Below are 20,651 nucleotides of genomic sequence, written 5' to 3'. Positions count from 1 at the left end.
CGACCTCTCAAAGTTTGGATGAGCCTCCGAGCACAAAATCCGTAAAATTGAATTCCTAAAAAATACTGTAGAATTTTCTCAACATACAAATGACATTACCAGAATTAAACTATCTAACTTCTATTTAAAATTGTCTTCTTATTGATCAATTCCTCCATTTTACCAGGTACCGGTGTCCAGCTAGCATAACGACCTTTTGTAAGTCAGTAATCGGAGTGAAAACTTTTTATGTCGAGTTACCGAAGCGAGTATTTCAACAATATCCTGGTATTATACTATTGTTATCAAAATGATCACGTTCTAACCGTATTGAAGTCGTTTAGTCTTCTCCCTTTATTTGTCCTCTTCTAACCGTATTGAAGTCGTTTAGTCTTCTCCCTTTATTTGTCTGCTTTTGCGTCGACTGTGAGGTCCATACCAGCAAGTTTTGTTACTGTAAATATTAACCCAACAATTACCGCGATTGGGTTGGTTTGACATACTAGACTCGTTCAAACATTAGGAAAGATTGTCAACAGGCCATTAAAGATAGGCAAAGTGGTTTGATAACAGAATGTACGTGGTTTATTTTGTGCAGAAGCAAAGTTTTCTAAAGAGTGTCGTTTAGTTTGCTGACGGGCAGAGTTTGCAGAGCGAGTAAGTGTATTCTTTATTTTCAGTTCACTTATTATTTCGTATGCTATGTATGCTTACATTATATCATGTTGTTTACTACATACAGTGGTATAGAAACATTATGAAAAATGGTATCTGGTTCAAGTTAAGGTTATGCCAACAGACGTATTTTGTGCGATATCCCTTTTGTATGTCTTACCATAGAGATATGATATATTACAATAACCGGGATCACAGGAGGCTGCGTATAGTATGGCCTGAAATGATTTATAATGTAACGTTACGGTCACTGGATATTTTTATGCCGACAATCCGGGTCAATGGTCTTTTAAACATTATTTTTAATATGCAAATTTATATAATTATTGCTCTTCAGAGAGATGGTATCTCTTCTAAAGTTAAACCATGGAGGAAATATCCTCCATGAAATGTGTGCAAATTTGTATTTGTTAATTATAACTTTGATATGGAGAGCCTACAGTCCACGACTTCCCCGCTCGTATAAACATTTTGGTAAACTTCCTACATTATTGCTTGTTAATAGGAATATAGGCTTTACTACTGGTTCGTTCTCTTCTAGTCAAGCCTTATTGCAAATGGTAAATTGTCTTATTACTTCGGTTTGGCCACTCTTTTAAACATTCATATTCTTCATGGTATCATCTATCAAACTCGTTAGGGAAAATACACTTTGATGGAAAACTGATGTAATTTACACAGTTTTACCACCATTTTCATCTCATCATATTTTAACAACTCCCACGAGAATACAATGATAGTAGGACACGATTAAACGCAACAGATCATTGACTTGATTGAGTTATTAAAGCAAAGATGCATTTCACACTCTACAAATAGCATGTCTACAATATGGTATAGGACTAGGTTTGTTCATAATAGTCAGAAATACAGGAATTATTGAGGGACGTGATTCACAATGAAACTGAAATTCTGTTTCTCTTTCTCTGTTTGTATAATTTAATACTTTGGCCATGACAGGTACGTATACTGTACCACTTGTTGTATTAGTAGTTTATTTACATTTGTTGTGTATACGACGACGTGTAAAGTACAGTCCGCCTACACAAGTCTTCAAACTTTATGTGATTTTTCGCCTTCACAATGGTTTGTTCGCGGTTATGTTTGAAATGACCTTTTCGTTTCAATGCCTTCGACCATGGCACCAAAAAAGTCATTAAAACCCATTGTATGTCGAATTTAATACATTGACTGTTTCCTTTGACAGGACTGATTAAGAAGAATTAATCTTTTTCCTTTTTATTCATTTTTTGTTCAATTTGTGGTTCTTATCCGGTGTGTGTAAACTATACCGAGTTTTTCTGCGTAAATATCTTCGATTCTTCATAATTAGGCCTAAATCAAAGGAAAGTAGAAAGGTAGAATTTTATAAGAAGGCGTAATAGGAAGTAACTTATTGTAGAGCTAAGATAAAAACAAGCCCGCCCAACATTGTTCCCTCCACCCCTCCCTAACAATAACAGTCAATATTGGGTGGTTCTCACACACATTTCATTCGATATCACCACACTCTCACACGCAGTACTGATACAACATCTGTATGGAACACTCCCTTTACAATAAGGAAGTCTAAGTTGAACACTTCAGATAAGGACGTGCTTATTTGTAGTAAGCTTCCGACCCAACCTTTCCAGCTCAGATTAAACTTACCTCACATCACGCTTATTTTATAGATTGAAGTACTACGTGGGATCTCTTCCAGTGAAGTTATTACGGATTAAATATCTAAAAATATAGTATAGAAATGGAGTTCTTGTCACACTGTTTCTTTCCAGAGGATGCAATAAAGGTAATAATACGTCAGGGTATCTGTTTTAATGTCATTAATAAATTTAGTATATACACGTGCTTCACAAAAATGTTTACGATTTTTAGGCCTATTTTTTGTGTTCAATTTATGATGATGCACATCATAACTATAGGCACAATTAAAGTTACATACTTTAGTGGTAATGAATGTATAAGAACATCTTTTACATTATTTTGCGGAGTAGATAGATAGTAGTAGATATCATTGTATTGACTATAGAGTCAGTTATGATTATTACATTGACTTAGATCGGATGATGATCAAATTAAGGTATGAAAGCAAATATTTATTAAAATTTATTTACGTTTTCAGAAAATCGACGAAGAGAATAACATCACAAGTTCAGAACAACAAGAACCAACAAAAAAACAAGAAGAAACAGATCAACCATTTGAGAATCATCATCAAAATAACAATGAATTAAAATGGCGGGTAAAGGAAGAAGTAATCCTAAAACCAGACGATGATATTCGCTTGCACTACAAGACCTCTATGATAATTCCCGCCAATCCGGAGACTGAAGAAACCATGTACAAATCTGAAGTATTTTTCACTCCAAAGACAAATGATACTTCTGAATATTCTACAACTGTGTTCATTTACCCCAAGGACACAGAGGAAGCATTCATTGCACTAGACGAGGATTTAGTAGACTCAGTCGTGGAAACACCACTTTATATCGACGTACCAGCGGTCAAACAAATGGACGAAATGGAGTGGACGTGGTCAAGAAGGATGTATGCCGCATTAGCACAACATTAGAATTCATTGGACGTTTATTGAAAACTGTAACATATATCCACACCAATCTCATGACTACCGACATTGTGTGCAGATTTCCTTGGTTTCCAAACATTTAAGTTTTTACGTACTGTTTATTTAAATTTTATTACGTGTGTGTGTACATTCACAATTTTTTTGTAGTCTTATTACGGATACAACTTTAGAAATAATATTTCAATATATTGGTGAGATTTTAAGCATTAATTTGTTACTAATAATAAATAATTACTTAAGCCTTCAATGTTAAAAAAAACGAACTATTATATGCACTGTACATCCGCCATTCATCGTTGAAATCCAATAATTCGGTCTATGATAATTTATTTTTCTACAATAAAGCTCCGAACATGTATTCTTAATGCTGTAAAGGCCTACGATAGTCTTTTCTGTAATTCAGTAAAATGTTATGTTAAATATTATTTTTTTTTTTGTGACCATATTTAATGAGGGTGATCCATCCAGCAATTGCTGATCATTAGGGAACCTCAGAGGTTCACAAGACAAACATATACACAAGATGCTCTACATAAACAAAGTCTTATTACACGTCTTTGGGAGTGGAATTGTAATTTTGTCCTTAGAAAAAATCCTGACAAATATATATTACAGTATGTCCTTATAATATGGATTCTCAAAGTTTGATTTTTACGCGTGACCTTTTGCATGCTAATCTTTGGACCATGAATAAATGCTTTAAAATGCATTGAAATGCTTCCGTAATTACCGTTTATTTTCGCATGGAAGAACTTTGTAAAGGTTGCTTAACAATACTGTACTGGTAGTTAGCCTAGCATCACCATGTAGATAATGCTGATTAGTCTACTGTAATAATCTTAAGTCAATGATCTTAAGTTCCTACTAACAATACAAGTTGGATGTATTTAAAACCACTTTAGCTACGCAGTGATGTTATATCACTTGATGGACAATTATATTTTAACAAAGTGTTCATGTCTGATTTTATTAGCAATTCTGGATGTCATAAGAAATTATATAAATTGAGCTGTAATTTAATGAAGTTTATTGATTGATATTAAAATACATTTTATAATAGCAATTAACATGTTTTGTGGTTTATTTTCACTGTTTTTGTAAAATGTTCTAACGTTAAGCGATTTTAATTACTGTATTCAGAAATACTGTTAAAACATACATACTGTATATAATGACAGTATATACTGTTACAGTCATTTTAAGATAGGGACAGATTCAGGGGTAGCACCGAATTTGCACTCCTTTGATAGCTGTAATGAAATTGAACCTTTATCCTGTCAATTTATGTACAGTATTTATTTATTATTATTTATGTGCAGAATACTTTTTATTTTATTTAGTTAAATTTATATCTGACCCTACTCTGGTTATCAAAGTCAGCAATGCATTGCAATAAACATTTTTACAAATGACCTCTTCATAACATTATTGTTTGAGCTAATTTCACCTGTAGTAATTATCGCTCAGTGACAACTCTCGAGCAAATTGAAGAATGCCCTCTTTATCTTGACGTTTTTTCATTGAATCTACAATATATCGTTTTCTTCTGTTCAGTTTATAAGTCTGTATTCTATATTTTTCTTTTTCTTCATCTGAGAGTTCATTCTCCCAACGCAAGCTTTCATTAATTTTCACAACAACATCAGAAATGTCTGAATCAGAAGACGACGACGTTGAATCCTTGTCCTGCTGTTTGGATGTGTAGTTTAAGGTCAAATTTACAAAAGGTGATTTCTGAGACGTGTCGGTGCACACAATCCCTTTTGGTGAGGATACGCTGTCATAATTTGGTGAGGGTAAAATTCCTCTTGCTGGGATTAAAGAACCGTTATTAATGAGGTCACCTGTTGTGGTTAAGTTTAGGCTACCACTGATTGCCCTCAAAGTTATTGGTTTGCCTATGCAAAGACCTTTTCTATTTCGAGCAATCTGAGGTGATTTTGATTTTGTAATACTAGATTTCCTTTCTTTGGATTTGCGAGGTTTTGTGCCATTTTTAGCATTCTCACTCTTTGGTAGCTTTCTACGTACTGCAAAAACAATATTTTGTTATTAATAATAAAAATTATCAGAATAGATAGGCCTAGCCTATATCTAGGGCCTACATACTTTTTCCTTTACTAATAATAATTAATATTAATAAATATATAGGTCTAGCTATTCTTGTCGACGTGAAAAACGGTGTGTACTAATTTATATCACTATACTGAATGAACCACCTAAATAACATACTCCTAGGCCTACTCTAGATTTTGAACTTTACCTGCATCGATGGCGCTGTCGGAGTTGGTTTCTCCCTCCGGAGTACCAACAGATGATTTTCCACTAGGCCTACGCTTGGTTGAATCTTTGGTCTTGGGTTTTTTACGTTTTTTCGTTTTCTTCCCTTTATCTCCAGAGCTGAAAAACTTCCGAGAGGTTACTGGTTTTTCATCCATTTTTTCAGGTTGTATTCGATCGGAATCGGCCCATATATAAATGGCTTAAATTATACAAATTACTGTAATCATATTTTTTTTTTATGTTCGAAATGTCGTGTGTTATGTAGTTCACAAAACCTCTCAACCGTATCCGCATTATCAATCGCCTTGGTGATCGATGATCTGATTGGTCGGTAATTGATTGGCAGCTGCTGTAGCGCTTTTCCGGGGGAGCGTCATCATGGATGGGATTGGGACGGATTGTTTTTAATTTCCTTATTTTGCGGAAGAAAAGGAGCGGGAGATTGGAGAATTGTGTTGTTGTTTGTGCTGAACAATCACCCCCTCAAATTGGCAATACCTGTTTAAAACATGGTAGGACAGGTTGTTGAGATCTATCATTCTCCTGTTTGTTTGGGATCACCAGGTCCTTTTAAACTGGTGAACAGACGATATCTAGACTCTTCAGCCAAGTTGCAGCTGCTAGGCCTACACACCATGCATCATGATTGACAGTTAATACGTCGGTATCGTGTACTGTGGTCCATTGATCGATAGATACAAAATAACATAACAATAAGATTCTGTAAAATAGCCAAAAAATAAAGTTTTTATTTCTTTGTTTTTTAAGGAAGTTGATGTTCCAGACTCACAATCTTCCACGGTGCAAGAGTATCCACCACAAAGTGGCACATCTTCATCAGAAGGACTATGGGATGACCTCAGTGATGATGCTCTTTTGCAGATGATCGAGCAGTCCTCCACAGATGATGGTTGCCACAACAACTTGGTTGATCAAGCTCTTTCGAAGGACAGAAAGATGTTAAAATTGAAAGTAGAAGAAACAGAGATTAAGATTACAAAGCAGAAAAGCCATGGTTCTGACAAACAAGACATTTCACTTCACCAATTTGTAAATGTTTTCAACAATCCCAAAGACAGCATATTTAGTGGAAATGGAATCTTGAAGTCCACATCTGAAACCAATTTAAAATGTGATAGCGAGACTGGTAAAGGTTGTCTAATAAGTGACCTTATTAGTAATCATAAAATTGATGATGCCTCTGGCAACAAATCATCTTCTCTAAAATATCTTCCATCTGAAGTAAAGCTTGATGAAGGTAATTTGAAAAGAGCAGTTTGTGAAAGTAATCCAGGAACATCTAAAAATGAATTCGTCAACAAATCAGAGATGAGTCGACCATCTAAAGAGATCACAGTCACAGAATCACCACCAGCAAAAAAAAACAGGGTATTCACACCATTTCAGTTATTCCGTGGCAAATACCTAAATGTAACAGATCTGACATCACAAGCTTGGTGTGAACAGGAACTTGTGTACACGTTTACTAGGATTCCAACGGTTGAAGTTGACTCAAGTGGTCTTAAGGCAGGATCAAGTATACATTTGGCACGAGGTACACAAAATATCACGTATTACAGTAATAACACACACATTTCATTACTCAGTATTACACATAAATCTGCTATTTTTTCCAGAATTCTGATTTATTTCAAGTTTTTAAACATAATATTCATTGATGCATGTGTATGCCCATATTTGGTATGGCAACATCATGCCCTCATATACATGGAGGTATATTTATACTGTACCTCCATGCATGTAGTAATCATTTAATGCTGTCATAGAAATCATTTTTCCAGAATATTTAATTTGTATTATTTTATTAATGTATGTTGTTGCATCATGGATTAATGATTAATGAATCCATGGTTGTATTATGTAGTTTCTGTGTATACATCATCAAAGAGCTTATGTTTTGTTTTTTATAGAACTTGAAGTTCACGATATAAAAACTGTATCTGTTACTTCACGGGAGGATAGCTTTGGTATCAAGTTACTCAACATGTTGACATCTATAACTGCTCTTTCGTCTGGATTATCTGATATCATCCGAGAGTTACCGGTGTTTGGAGAACTACCAAACTCCAGCATGTTTGTGAGTGGTATCATCGATGAAATTGGATACAATGAACGGGGCGAGCTAGAACTAGTTGAGTTGAAGACGAGAAAAATGCAAAGAGCACCCTCAAAAGCTCAGCATAAGACGCACTCTTTACAAGTTATGATTTATAAGTATCTCTTTGATGCTCTTGTTAAGGGAAGCTTATCCCGAGATACAATTCTAACACATTTGAGCTTGGACCCAGACAAACCACTAGGGAAGGCTGTTTTAGACCATGGTAAAACACTTGGCTTGGAATGTAGTCTTTTTGGTGAACTTCTTGATGTTGTCCTCATACGCTTCCAATTCTCTGACTTGCCTCTCATTGATTCACTCAAATTAGAATATTGTTACCAAGCAACATGTGCATCATTTGCAAGCAAGCATGTAGAAATGGATGCTGATTGGTTAGATAAAACATTGAAGCATTATTTAAAGTTTTGGAATGGGGAGCGTGAGCCTGAAGGGGTTGACGTAGAGGAAGCTTGGAAGTGTGGATTTTGTGCGTATTATGATGGTTGTGAATGGGTTGAAAAGAAAACCAAACAATTGACACTTACAAATAAATTAAACAAATCATTGTAACTGTAATGTACTGTAATCAGGTCTAATGTAGATATATGCAAATAAAGGTAAATTATACATTGACTTTTTACCTAACATTATGAGATCCTCTCATAATGTTAGATTTTGAGGATTGAGGGTGGGTGCAATGAATCAGAAATTTGTTAAACTATTGTTTTTATATTTTATACGTATTTTTATATGTGCTGATTAATTGTAATTAAAATCTACAATATAATGTAATTATTCCCTAAATTTTAACTGCTGTATTTATAATTTATTCTGTAGATTACTAATATTATTTTTGTAATAATTGTATTTCAAATTTGTAAAAAATAAACTCTTCCTTATCTGTAAGTAATAAATACTACAGCAGTACAGTACTTTTCAAAAATGTCTCTGCTGCCCTCTATTTACTCAAAAAGGGATTTCCCCTTTTAATTGTGCTTGTTGTCGATCGTTCACACCGAGAGGGTACATGTGTTTTGATCAAAAAGGTAACTACGTAACAATTGTTTACATTTTAAATAGTAGATTTTATGTGTAGCATGCATATACTGTAATGCAAAGAAAATTGAACAGGCGTTTACATGAACTGAAATACTGTATTAAGGCCTACTACTCAGCTCTAGCTAGGCCTACTAACTGTACGTACAGTAGGCGACCACGGCTGAACTCGATGTGATCGGCTACTACTACTAGTACTACCGTGGCAATATATGTGTGTCCATACAGCAGGTCCCGGAGGCCTAGCCAAACAAAGACCTATTTGTTATAAATTTGCCTGAAGGACAATTCCCCTAGCTTAGCTATTACTAGACTGAATAATATAAATAATGCTGTCTATTATTTTCAGTACAGTATATTTTATTATAATTATTATTAGATATTTTATTATAATTATTATTAGATAAGTTTAAAATACTGTTTTAGAATTTAGCAGTACACAGAAATTTAAAAAAATGATGGAAGAGGAGTTCAAAGTGGTAAAGAGAAAGAAAAAGAAGGGAAAAACAAGTAAAATATTTAGACAGACTAACAATGATGGAAAACCGCTAACATCTTGTGTAGAAGATGAAGTTGATGTTGAGAAGGTGATGTCTAGGCTTGATGTATGCAGGTGAGTATGATATACATTTCTGTATGTAATAATATTTGTCTATAAATAAAATTAAGATCTTAAATTACATTGTAAAGATATGAGATATGAGCCTACTCAAGGATTATGTTTTTTTAATTCAGAAATCAACTTGAAGGAAGTTGCTTTTGGCACAATCTAAAAGGTCAGTTCACATTCATATTTGAATAAAATGAGAATTTGTGTGTTCTTCTTCAACTCAAAAACACTGTTGCACATGCAATCATCAAACTACTAAACCAGTAGTTCCATGCATGGGGTATTTTCCAGGCGTACCTCTCCTAATACTTAGTTTTAGCTTGTGGTCTATATTGGGACCAATATTTTGACAACATTGAAAACTAAGGACTCTTTCTCAAGTATTTGTACCATCATAAAATAAAGAGATCTTGATAAAATACAATTCACTAACTATCTTGTGCTTATTATCAAATTACAGAATTGGTGGCAAGAGCTGTACAATTAGGCACAAATTCATACAAAATAGAGAATGCAACAAATTGTTTTCATATCAAGAAGGCAACCCCCAATATCAAAGATGCAATAGGTTCTACAAACACTGCAGAAGATAGATGTGGAGTGATAAATCAACATAAAATAGACCATATATCAGCAGATGCAGATAATGTAAGTTTGGACTGCAAACTTAAGAGAACTGAAGTAGAGGATAAATCAGAAGAGGAAATTAATGATTGTGCTAAAATTGATAGTATTGTTTGTTACGGGCTTGGTAACTTTGTTTCCTGCATCAATGCTAGATATCAGCTGTCATTGTTGCTGCTTATTGTCCATCATTTCAAGGTAAATTATGCAGTTGAGTTGAAAACTGAACTACTACTGTACTTCCAAGACTCCTTTAACATACTGAACATCTTCTCGGATAATGACTATAAACAAAGAACTTATAACACAAGAATCTCCTGTTCTTCAATTTGCATTCAAAACACAGTATCGGAAGTACAGGGTTAAAAGGTCAAACTGGGCGACGCCATTTCACAGCATGGAGAAGCGCCCCCTCCAAACTAGGAAGTCAATTACTCTACCCCCATAGAGTATTAGCAGATCCCCTCTATGGTTTTGACTTTCTAATTTGATGCGGGCGCCCTACTCCTCAGTCAATTACTCGACCCCCCCTAGAGTATTAGCAGATCCCCTCTATGATTTTGACTTTCTAATTTGATGCGGGCGCCCTACTCCATGGCTCACAATGGCGCCACCCATAGCTCTATTCTATCCCACAATGCCTTTCGAAATTGTTACGCGCTTCGGACGAACAGGAGATTCTTGTGTTATAAGTTCTTTGCTATAAACTGTAGGTCCAATGTACACATCTAGCTTATGTGCACTTTAAAGAACCTAGTACATCTTCCAAGACGAGTAGGGATTACCCTGGTGTACTAGTACACTCACAGCCACTGATCACAAACATCTGCAAGGGTTCAAGGCTCACTCGCTCCATGGTTCTGGTGGTAGAACGAGTCTTGTCAGATAAGAACTATAAACCGTAGGTCCAGTGTACACAGTTTGTCCGTGTTCACTTTAAAGAACCCAGGTCATTATTTGAACTGGTTCAAAGAATAGCTGTTGTATCAGAAGGATTACCTATCTGATAGGACAGTGATTAATTTACTATTGGTAATCCTTGGCCACATGTGTCTGAATACATCAAATAAAAATAAAATAAAAAATGTTTGTTATAATGTTTCTAGTAATTTGAAAATGTTACATTTCGTTCTATTATTACAGATACCGCCCTCTATGTGTTATTGTTATGATCCTGTGTTTACAAACACTGAACGTTCTATTCTGACGCAATATGGTTTGTCGTGTTTGGAATTGAATGAGGTAAAGCAAGTGTGCTTAACACCAGTACAACAGTTTAAGTCTACCTTGAGGAATTTAAGCTCCATCCTCAGAGTTATTTGAAAACATTACTGTATAGAATACTATATCCAAATTCTAAAATGACATGATAAAAAGTTGTCAGTGTATTTTACAAATAAAAAATGATAGTATGTAGTACTTTATTTAAACAGAGCATTTCTAATAATAACAACAGTGATATTTATATATATTATTATGATGTTAATTTTAATTTAAAGGAAGGAAAAAGAAGAGTTGAGAAGTTGACATTTTTTTACATGCCCCATTGTGGCAAGCCACTCTACAACAACCTCTTATGGAGTAATTGGGGGAATTCCCTCGCCAATTTACTCATCTTTGGTAACAGTTTCAAGAATATCGAAGAAAGGTTAGTTTGTAGATTGTAACTGGCAGATTTTTTATATCTAGCTCAAAAGAGGTGGTTAATACCTTTGTCCAATCTAAGCAACCTTGGGTCAGAAGTTTTTTCTGATTCACAGACTGTGCTGTTCTGTTGATAAATTATCTCTCAACTGGATATTGCTATACATATTATATAATACTATTATTATATACTTTTTATTCAAAAACAATATGGTAATGTTACAGCTTGTGGCCAATGGCCAGATTGTGTGTAACCTTTTAATACAAATATAAAAAAATAAACAAAAAAAAACAATTGGTGTTGCTGTCTAAGTTTCCAGGCAAATTACCTCTGACCTGATTTTGGCATAGAGACTAGATTATTACTTGTAGCCATTTTGTTTCTAGGTTTCCAAGCAAGCTCTTAGAAGAGGAAGTGCCATATATCAAAGCTGTATCCTTCATTTTATTAAACATAGAATTTGTATATTTTTAGTGGAACATCAACGAGGGATATTAATGGTGTCTTGAAAGTGTTCCAACAAATATTCGATTTGTGTGTAGTATTTAATGAAATATTGCGCACATCAACCAACTGCACTGCATGGCTTTCATAGGTGTCTGTATTATCTGGGCACTGGCACCCAGCATTAGCAGACAAACATTTTACACAGTGCCAACATTTTTTTATTGTGCATTTCTCCTTAATGCTATATTTCAGATTTTACCGTTCACACAACAACTTGATGTAGAAAACAACTTTAAATTTCTGGACATTTTTAATGATATTGCCGTTCATATCTTTCCTGCTTCTTCCCTTCAACAGGCGCCCTCTATTACGTGGCAATCTGCAAAGGAGCCTAACTATTCCAACATAACAGATGCTGAAATAATTTTCAAGAATTCTTAATAAGTGTGAAAAGTATGGCTGCTAGGACTATACCGTATACTTAAGTGGAGCAATAACCATTAAAAAGTGAATCCGGGAAGAGTTCAAATTACAATGTAATGATTCAAGTGAATCAAGTCTTCACAAACTTCAAAAATAAATTATGCAATGTGAATGTACAATGTCCATACTGAATAAATTGAATCTGAAAATGATAAATGTGCCTGCAATGTATCACTGTTTTTACACTCTACACATTTGTACGTCCTCCATCTTAATTTGTATTTTATGTTTGTTATGATGGAAAAAAGATCTTGATTGATTCTAACAATTTGTGCTGTATTTAAAACAATTCAAGGCAACAAATAGTTTAAAAGTGCTAACAATTTAGAGTACAATACATTGAATTATATATATTGAATAAATAATACTGTAGTTAGCCGAATCCAAGAGGACCCTCTGTCATTTACATGAATTTGTTATCAATAAACTCAACTTGAATTTAGTAATTCTACATCCAACAGACGACACATTTCTTTTTTAAATCAGAAAGAACTAAACCTACCTTGTTTAGAGAGCCATCCAATCACAATAATGTTTTATGTGACAATTATTTCGACAAATGTGATCGTCAAATACCACACACAAATGTTAAGCCATCCATCGCCGCGTATAGGCTAAGTTCCGTTCAATGTAGCCTAGCCTAGGCCTAAGCTAGGCCCTCCTAGCTGCTAGGAGCTCAAACAGAACATACCTTCTGATTTCCGAGTTTGGCAGTATCTATTGCATGAAAATAACCTTCTATAAGTTAATATTTGGAGACTGGTCATCCCTTCACTTTCTATATAAACTATTTCTTCAAAAAAATCATTAAAATGAAAATTATATTTCCAGTGCGCGTGAACCGTTCTCCGTTAGACAATCGAGAATGCATTCAACTTTTTTAGTCGTCTGCAACTTCACAAAATCTCGGTTCACTGATTGGTTAAATCTTTAGAAATCCAACACACGTCAGACATTAGAGATGGACTCTGCTCTCTGAGAGGAAACAGACTGGAAAAGTTAAACAGCGCCCCCAGCCCCGAGTGCCAATATAACAACATTTCAACATTTGAACTTAATACAGTACACACGAATACAATGTGGAATTTGGAACTTTAATTTTTTAATTAAATCATACAAATTCAGATCACCTCACAAATTATAAAACCTGCCTTTATTTTTTTTTTAAAGAATAAAAACAATGCAATATATATTATGTTATTATTATTTTAAGCTGATAACAATAAGCATTATTGTCTCAGTTTTAAGTTATACCTTTTTAGTTACAATATGTTTTCTGTTTTAAACTGACCAACTATGATATGAAGAACAAAATATAAAATGATTTTAACTCACAACATTACAAACCAACTGCAGTAAATGTTTCTCAATTAAAATAGTATTTGCATAGCACCTTCTAAAACACAAAAGAGCTCACTTTTAAAAATCTAAGGTATATAAAATTGCGTTTTCATAACGCAAACATTCTAATACAGATGAACAACCAAATATTGAATCTCGATTTCTCTTTTTAGGAGTTTATGTTATTCACTATTAGATTCAACTGTACTAAGACAAAAAAAATCAATGTTAGTTGAGTATCAAATGGTATCTGTGATTTTTAAAATGTAACTCAAATTACCAGATTTCTACTCACAATTGATAACAATACACCCTGGTATAAATACAGGCTTATACATACAGTTATTTCTATAGGATTGCATTTGCCTATTTCATAACAAAATAATAATTTCAGTTTTTGTAAATAGCTGCAATAAATAAATTTTGGCGGAATAATATATACTTCCCATAGGGAAGAGATTGACGTTCCTATGGAAACACAGACAGTACCAGTTTAGTTTTGTCCTCAAACAGTTCCAGACACAAATCTCATGCTTCACATGGTCTGTATTTACAAAATGTTTTTTTTTCCCAAAAAAATTGTTACGTCTGTATTTACAAAATGTTTTTTTTCCCCCAAAAATTGTTACGATCTAGTTTAGTACTTGCTCTCGTACTAAAACTTAAAATGTCGTAATTAAACAAAAACAGATTATTGTATGTTAAATAACTTACACAACAGTATTATTGCAAAAGGCCCATTAGTAACCTCAAACAGAAAACTGCCATAGCAAAACGACTCACATCAAACGATTTACAGTTACATTTGAGGTATTTTCATTATTATATTATTATATATATTATAATTTTACACCACAACGTTGTTGCTTGAGGTATTATGCTTTTATATTAATTTAAATACAAAGAAATTAAGCAAACAATTATGTTTTAAAAAGCAGTATATATTTAAGATAATTAATATTCAGATTTGATGAATATTCATGAGTTGGTAATTAGTACCTATGAATATTCATGAGTTGGTAATGAATATTAATTTATTGTTATGAGGTTTCCTCAGACACTGTTTCATGTAGAACAGAATGATGGCCATAGTAATCACTAAGATTCCTTGTACCCTTCCACGAATCTGAATTTGCTCGCAACTCCATTCTAGGTGTGGTCTCAAACAAAGCGGCACGGTTCTGTTCCTCTCCCTTTTTCACCCAGTGTCCATAGATGTTGAATGCACACCCATCTAAAACCTTGCGTACCATTTTAACACCGTAAGGGTTTGCCTTTGCTGAATTTAAATTTACTGGCCGTTGTGAGTTTAATTTTTGAAACTTGCAGACACTTCTTACAGTAATTATTGCAGCCTGAAATAAAATAAATTTGGTTTTAAAATAGATATAAAATGCTTTACGATATTTTGTATATTCCCAAATATTGCTGTCCGTCAGCGTCCATTCGGTCAACCATTGGGTCATATAGTATCCATCTTCTGATGGACTTCTATTCCTTCTTATCCTGGATACAGTATTTATCTTCAACAGTAACTGTATATTTATTGCTATCCGAGTTTAAGTTTAATTCACTGATTGATGTTTCCAACATTTAATCTTAACTTTTTTTATTATTATTATTATTTACCTTAAATTTCCTACGAGCCATAAAGCACTCGTCTGCCTGGTTGACCTCAAAGTGGAAGAAAGGGTGGTTAATTGCCTCCTCTACTGTGTACCTCTCTTTAGGATTCACTACTAATAATTTAGATATCTGTCAAAATGGAAAGAAAATGTTATATGTCTGAGAACCAATATTCAACGTCCACATAGTTAAGACAAATTGCAATAAAATAATTACCAATTCTTTTGGTGCCTGAGATATATCATCCCATTCTGGACTTCCAAACTTATATCTGCCATCCATTATAGAACGCAGTAGAACCATCTTTTTCCGATGCCAAAAAGGTGGAAGGCCAACTAATCTGTGTAAAGATCATACACAGAATCTAGTACACAATGAACCCTGCTATAAATTAAACTAGTGCACATTTATTAAGAATTAAATATGCCCAATTGAGTAAACTATTATATACAATTTGATGTGAATTGTCATAGGAGATGACACTATTATATTAATCATAGATAACGTCATTTGACCTCTACCACATCCTCCTGTGGATACAGTAGCTGTAGTGTTATTTAATGCAGTGTTTTATTAATAATTAAATCTTAATTAATGCTTATTTATTTGTTATGGATATATTATGTGATCATGGTATTCCGAAATAAAAAGATAAATGAATGCTGAATGATTGAGTAATTATTAAGAGGCCACTAAAATGTTCTTAAACAAAGTATGTCACTAATACTAATTTGTCGGCAGATTGGATGTTATATGTATATATTATTTAGAATGGTTATCAAATAATATAAAGCTACCACTACAGATTTATACAGCGTGTCATACCTACCAAACTCTTTGATAAGCTTTAGTTGGTGTCAAGCAACCAGCAGACACCAAGGTCATTATAAATCCACTTTATATTAAATGTGTAATTATTTTATGTATTAAATTAAAGTCATTTTTATTTTTATAACAAGGATGTAACAATAACTATGATGATTTAGTTTATCCATAAACTGAAAGTCATCCTTACTTACTACCTTAAGCTCTGTCTACACTATTAAACTAGTTTGACAAAAAAAGTATGATGTGCCCAAATATGCTAGTGATATGACATGATATCATCATCATGTCCATATATGGGCACATCACATTTTGTTGTCACATAAAGTTTGATAGTGTAGACAGAGCTTTAGTTTTCCACTGGTTTATAATTCATGAACTCTATCTTAATAGTACTACATCGATAAGAAATGGTCAAAAATAATATTTAGGGAATATATGATTGTTAATACTTACAATGTATACATTATAACACCACATGCCCAAAGGTCGACCTCAAAACTATAACCTTTGACCTTATCGACTTTCATGTTGCATTTCAAAACCTCTGGTGCTAAGTAACCTGGTGTGCCGCACAGATCTTGTTAAAAAGAAAAGTTTTTGTTAATAAGACAATTTACGGTAGACAAGACTCAGAAATGTTTTCAATCCAAAACACAAAATAATTGGATATTGTTTATCATACAAAGGAATCGTTTTCTTTCTTTTCTTTAATTTTTAGTTTATACTTTTAAAAAGAATAAGCGAACCTGTTAGGAGCTTGCCATCTTGAACTTGAGCAGCAAAACCAAAGTCTGATATTTTAATGTTTAGATTTTCATCAAGGAGAATGTTTTCAGGCTGATGAAACACAAATATAAATTTTAGAAATTAGCCACTATGTACAAGATAAAAATGAATGGAGAGTTAATATGTAGAAGAAAGTTGACAAAACACTGATGGTCATGGACAAATATGTAGTCAAATCATCCTTTATTTAAAAAAAACATAGGAATGTAACAAACATCCCAGATCACAGCTTGGAGGACCATATACAGGGCAAGACAAGACAACAAATACAAAACACTCGTAAATAAAAGCAAGTGTTTTTTTCAGACAAAATGTGAGTCCTAACTATTCTATTGTTTAGTTGCTATACCTTTAAATCTGAATATGAACTATTCCATGACTAATGTGAGTAGTCTTAACTATTCTATTGCCTAGTTGCTTTACCTTTAAATCACGATGAACTATTCCATGACTAATGTGAGTAGTCTTAACTATTCTATTGTTTAGTTGCTATACCTTTAAATCACGATGAACTATTCCATGACTAATGTGAGTAGTCTTAACTATTCTATTGCTTAGTTGCTTTACCTTTAAATCACGATGGACTATTCCATGACTAATGTGAGTAGTCTTAACTATTCTATTGTTTAGTTACTTTACCTTTAAATCACGATGGACTATTCCATGACTATGTATATATTGCACGGCTTCTAGTATCTGCTTCATTAAATTTCTATTGGAAGAAGAAAAAATAAACTGTACTTCTTAAAATATATTAATTTATTTATTAATAAAATATTTTATTACAGTATGAGCACAATTTAAAGCTCTGTCTACACTATCAAACTTTATGTGACAAAAAAATGATGATGTCATATTACTACCATATTTGGGCACATCACACTTTTTTTTGACAAACTAACAAACAGACAAAGCATACAATGATGACTCTTGCTTAATGCTATGGCCAATATTTTTTATTTCTTAAATACAGTAGGCCTACTGTATTTTTGCTTTTAAATAGATATGATAATGTATTGTTCTTTTACCTAGTTTTTTTCTCTGATAATGCAACAACTTTAGTAAGATAATCAAAGAGTTCACCACCAGTACATCTGTAAAAAAATTATATATATGATATTTTAAGTTGCAAAGAAACAGAGACAAACACATAGGCCAGTGTAATTTATATATAATGATTCATGATATAATAATAGCTGGACTAATATTAATAATACTTCTTAAGAATAAGTCATCAATATTGTCCAGATTTTGGTAGGCTTTTAATATCAGTATGGGTTTTTTCTGTCACTTTAATATCATCACTTTCTTCAGAACTAGATACTTACAATTCAAAAACCAGGAAGAAATATGTTGGAGATTCAATAAAATCATTTAACAAGACTGAAACAAACAAAAAACAAAGTCATAAATATGAATAATTTTGTTTAAGTATTACTTAAACACAGAGGCAAATAATAAACTATTCATCAAGTAATGAGTACCTGGTAAGGTCAAGGCACAACTTTTCGCTGATTACTAGCTGCATTATGGGAGGAGTATGCTTCCTTCCAAAATGGATCCAGAAATGACCAGGCTAAAAATATGTACAGCACTTGGAGGTTTCACACATCCAGAATATTATTATTATTCATGTAGAGTGCTTACCTATGTGATGATGACCAGATAATTTTCTTAAAATTGCAACTTCATTTCTGTACTCTATTTTGAGTTCTTCAATTCCGATCTCATCAACATTTTCAGAGACAACGTCGATAATTTTGACAGCAAATTCTGTCTGTGAGTCTTTTTCAATGCATCGTCTTACAGTACTGCTGATACCTCTGATAAACAAAAGAAAAACTATAGTCTTTAAATTTGGGGAATTTGAAATGTTTGTTTTTAATTGAATAATGTACTATTTTCTTACCATTAATAATTAGTAAAAAATAAAATTTTGAATAATGCTAAAGTTCATTGTGGTTGAAGTACAGTCAAATCTCCAAATACTGGACTATACGAAAACCGGAAACTCTCCCATAACCATGACTTTTTTGTAAGGACTAAAAGGTTCCAAATTCATTTATTAACACATTCCAAATACCAGACTTGACTGCTTCTTTTAACTTAATGATGTACAGTAATTAGGTGGTAAAGATACAAAATATTTTCTTACCGGCCTAGGATTTGCTTTGGTACATATTTAGAGTAGAGAACAGATCCATACGCTACTAATGAAAGATCATCATCTGTTTCATCGGTTCCAATTGCCATATTTGGAGTTTCAATTTTAAATTAAATCAAATCTTCAATGGCCAAGATTACACTTTTTTTTATCCATCTTGTTTATAGTGAATACATGATGTTTTGCAGTTTTTATTTTAGACAGATCCAGATATCTAAAACAGAAATATTATGTTAACTCTGACATTCGGAAAACAGTTAGAACATTGCAATAATAACCCTAACCTCCCTCCGAACTTGCCCTCCCACTTCTTGTTCTTTTAATTTCATAGAAATATGATTTTTTGATGATCATAAATATTAATAAATAATATGTTTTATTAGTTTAGTCTAGCCTGCTGTTATTTTTGTTCTCATCTTTTATAATAGATCTAAATTTTGAGAGAATGAATATACAGTTATTATAGGTACAGCAAGCTTAGGCCCTAGTACTAGCTTACCAACTATTGTCTTCACTCAGCAGTTCGGCGACATTTGAGCGTGAGAGACTGCCTGAGAATAAAATGCACGCCTCCTCTCTAGTTTAGGCCTAGCCTAGACTTTACACCACAGAGTCAATATAATTGTTGGAATTTATAACCACGTGTTTCATTTACGTTATTAATTTGACATATATATTTACATATGAAATACTATTTGTTATTCCTACATCTAGTTGTCAAAAATAAAAGGTAAACAAAGTCACGAGTTTACATCGTCATTTACAAACCTCTTTCATGGATCGCATACGTACCACCTACGACGTCACATAATTACAAGAAAAGGGGGCGTTGTCCAAACGTTTTGAACTGTGATTGGATACGACGAGGATACTGTAGGCCCATTATGTAAATGCTTTACTGTATAGGACTATAGGCCTCTAAAATGTGATGTACTGTATATAGGGCCTATCAGGTTCATGTCATACGCTGATTTCCATCCTTTGACGACAAAAATTAAAAAGCTGGACGTGCCCCTGAAAACAAATTTTGTTCAACCTTTTTGTCAATAGGATGGATCGTAAAAAATATTGTTTATAGACCGCATTTTATAAAAACACATAATATAATAAAGCCAGAAGTAAATTATTTTGTGTTAAAACAGTTTTTTATAAACGAAATCATTATTTCTGCCAAAAGTAGGCCAAAATTCAAAGTTTTAATTTTTTATGTTTTGGGGAGCATCTTTAAATTATCACATACCTATCTCTCAACTTTATATTTATAATTTCAACCATGACTTGAAACACATAGGCCCTACCGGTATGAATACAAAAAAATATTTTTTCACAATTACATATCACATATATTGTTTCTGTACAAGTTTTTCCACATTTTAATCATTAATGAAGTTAATATTT

At 33.2% G+C, this 20,651-nt stretch overlaps 5 protein-coding genes across 7 annotated transcripts; 3 read left to right on the top strand and 2 right to left on the bottom strand.

The window, feature by feature from the left end:
• Positions 1–404: 404 nt before the first annotated feature.
• On the top strand, positions 405–3,250 carry LOC144835213 (uncharacterized). The gene is made up of 3 exons (XM_078690264.1): positions 405–636; positions 2,328–2,443; positions 2,777–3,250. Exons 2-3 carry the CDS (start codon positions 2,399–2,401, stop codon positions 3,224–3,226), a joined length of 495 nt encoding a protein of 164 aa, XP_078546390.1. The 5' UTR covers positions 405–636; positions 2,328–2,398; the 3' UTR covers positions 3,227–3,250.
• A 562-nt stretch (positions 3,251–3,812) lies between these two features.
• Positions 3,813–5,792, bottom strand: LOC144835212 (uncharacterized). The gene is made up of 2 exons (XM_078690263.1): positions 5,505–5,792; positions 3,813–5,271 (listed from the first exon to the last, which is right to left on the bottom strand). Exons 1-2 carry the CDS (start codon positions 5,677–5,679, stop codon positions 4,685–4,687), a joined length of 762 nt encoding a protein of 253 aa, XP_078546389.1. The 5' UTR covers positions 5,680–5,792; the 3' UTR covers positions 3,813–4,684.
• A 103-nt stretch (positions 5,793–5,895) lies between these two features.
• LOC144835209 (exonuclease V-like) lies at positions 5,896–8,577 on the top strand. The gene is made up of 3 exons (XM_078690257.1): positions 5,896–6,036; positions 6,293–7,079; positions 7,456–8,577. The coding sequence occupies exons 1-3, from the start codon at positions 6,034–6,036 to the stop codon at positions 8,211–8,213; spliced, it is 1,548 nt and encodes a 515-aa protein (XP_078546383.1). The 5' UTR covers positions 5,896–6,033; the 3' UTR covers positions 8,214–8,577.
• Positions 8,578–8,600: 23 nt separating this feature from the next.
• On the top strand, positions 8,601–12,744 carry LOC144835211 (SRR1-like protein). 3 transcript variants are annotated; one of them, XM_078690262.1, is made up of 8 exons: positions 8,601–8,689; positions 9,136–9,312; positions 9,435–9,475; positions 9,770–10,131; positions 11,077–11,175; positions 11,433–11,581; positions 11,965–12,010; positions 12,278–12,744. In XM_078690262.1, the coding sequence occupies exons 2-8, from the start codon at positions 9,155–9,157 to the stop codon at positions 12,464–12,466; spliced, it is 1,044 nt and encodes a 347-aa protein (XP_078546388.1). In that variant the 5' UTR covers positions 8,601–8,689; positions 9,136–9,154; the 3' UTR covers positions 12,467–12,744. The 3 variants fall into 3 exon arrangements, with proteins under 3 accessions (XP_078546388.1, XP_078546385.1, XP_078546386.1); XM_078690259.1 differs by having other exon boundaries at positions 8,630–8,689; positions 9,126–9,312; XM_078690260.1 differs by having other exon boundaries at positions 8,654–8,706; positions 9,133–9,312.
• Positions 12,745–13,581: 837 nt separating this feature from the next.
• Positions 13,582–19,930, bottom strand: LOC144835210 (phosphorylase b kinase gamma catalytic chain, skeletal muscle/heart isoform-like). The gene is made up of 11 exons (XM_078690258.1): positions 19,753–19,930; positions 19,245–19,467; positions 18,737–18,912; positions 18,418–18,472; positions 18,118–18,183; positions 17,729–17,801; positions 17,050–17,140; positions 16,757–16,880; positions 15,692–15,815; positions 15,479–15,604; positions 13,582–15,204 (listed from the first exon to the last, which is right to left on the bottom strand). Exons 2-11 carry the CDS (start codon positions 19,340–19,342, stop codon positions 14,890–14,892), a joined length of 1,248 nt encoding a protein of 415 aa, XP_078546384.1. The 5' UTR covers positions 19,343–19,467; positions 19,753–19,930; the 3' UTR covers positions 13,582–14,889.
• Positions 19,931–20,651: the final 721 nt, after the last annotated feature.

The sequence above is a fragment of the Antedon bifida genome, chromosome 2 (assembly GCF_963402885.1).
Source record: "Antedon bifida chromosome 2, ecAntBifi1.1, whole genome shotgun sequence".
NCBI classification, from domain to species: Eukaryota; Metazoa; Echinodermata; class Crinoidea; order Comatulida; family Antedonidae; genus Antedon; species Antedon bifida.
This window is presented reverse-complemented; position numbering and strand designations above follow the sequence as displayed.

What these genes read in the sequence shown, in the direction of transcription:
- LOC144835213 (XM_078690264.1), top strand. Translation starts at nt 2,399, where the DNA reads ATGGAGTTCTTGTCACACTGTTTCTTTCCAGAGGATGCAATAAAG. An exon ending in TTCCAGAGGATGCAATAAAG is followed by an intron (nt 2,444 to 2,776) that starts GTAATAATACGT and finishes TTACGTTTTCAG; the next exon opens with AAAATCGACGAAGAGAATAA.
- LOC144835212 (XM_078690263.1), bottom strand. Translation starts at nt 5,679, where the DNA reads ATGGATGAAAAACCAGTAACCTCTCGGAAGTTTTTCAGCTCTGGAGAT. An exon ending in CGACAGCGCCATCGATGCAG is followed by an intron (nt 5,272 to 5,504) that starts GTAAAGTTCAAA and finishes TTGTTTTTGCAG; the next exon opens with TACGTAGAAAGCTACCAAAG.
- LOC144835209 (XM_078690257.1), top strand. An exon ending in AAGTATACATTTGGCACGAG is followed by an intron (nt 7,080 to 7,455) that starts GTACACAAAATA and finishes TGTTTTTTATAG; the next exon opens with AACTTGAAGTTCACGATATA.
- LOC144835211 (XM_078690259.1), top strand. An exon ending in TCTAGGCTTGATGTATGCAG is followed by an intron (nt 9,313 to 9,434) that starts GTGAGTATGATA and finishes TTTTTAATTCAG; the next exon opens with AAATCAACTTGAAGGAAGTT. An exon ending in AAGTGCCATATATCAAAGCT is followed by an intron (nt 12,011 to 12,277) that starts GTATCCTTCATT and finishes GCTATATTTCAG; the next exon opens with ATTTTACCGTTCACACAACA.
- LOC144835210 (XM_078690258.1), bottom strand. Translation starts at nt 19,342, where the DNA reads ATGGCAATTGGAACCGATGAAACAGATGATGATCTTTCATTAGTAGCG. An exon ending in TTCTTCCTGGTTTTTGAATT is followed by an intron (nt 18,184 to 18,417) that starts GTAAGTATCTAG and finishes ATTTTTTTACAG; the next exon opens with ATGTACTGGTGGTGAACTCT. An exon ending in TGGCTCGTAGGAAATTTAAG is followed by an intron (nt 15,205 to 15,478) that starts GTAAATAATAAT and finishes ATTTTATTTCAG; the next exon opens with GCTGCAATAATTACTGTAAG.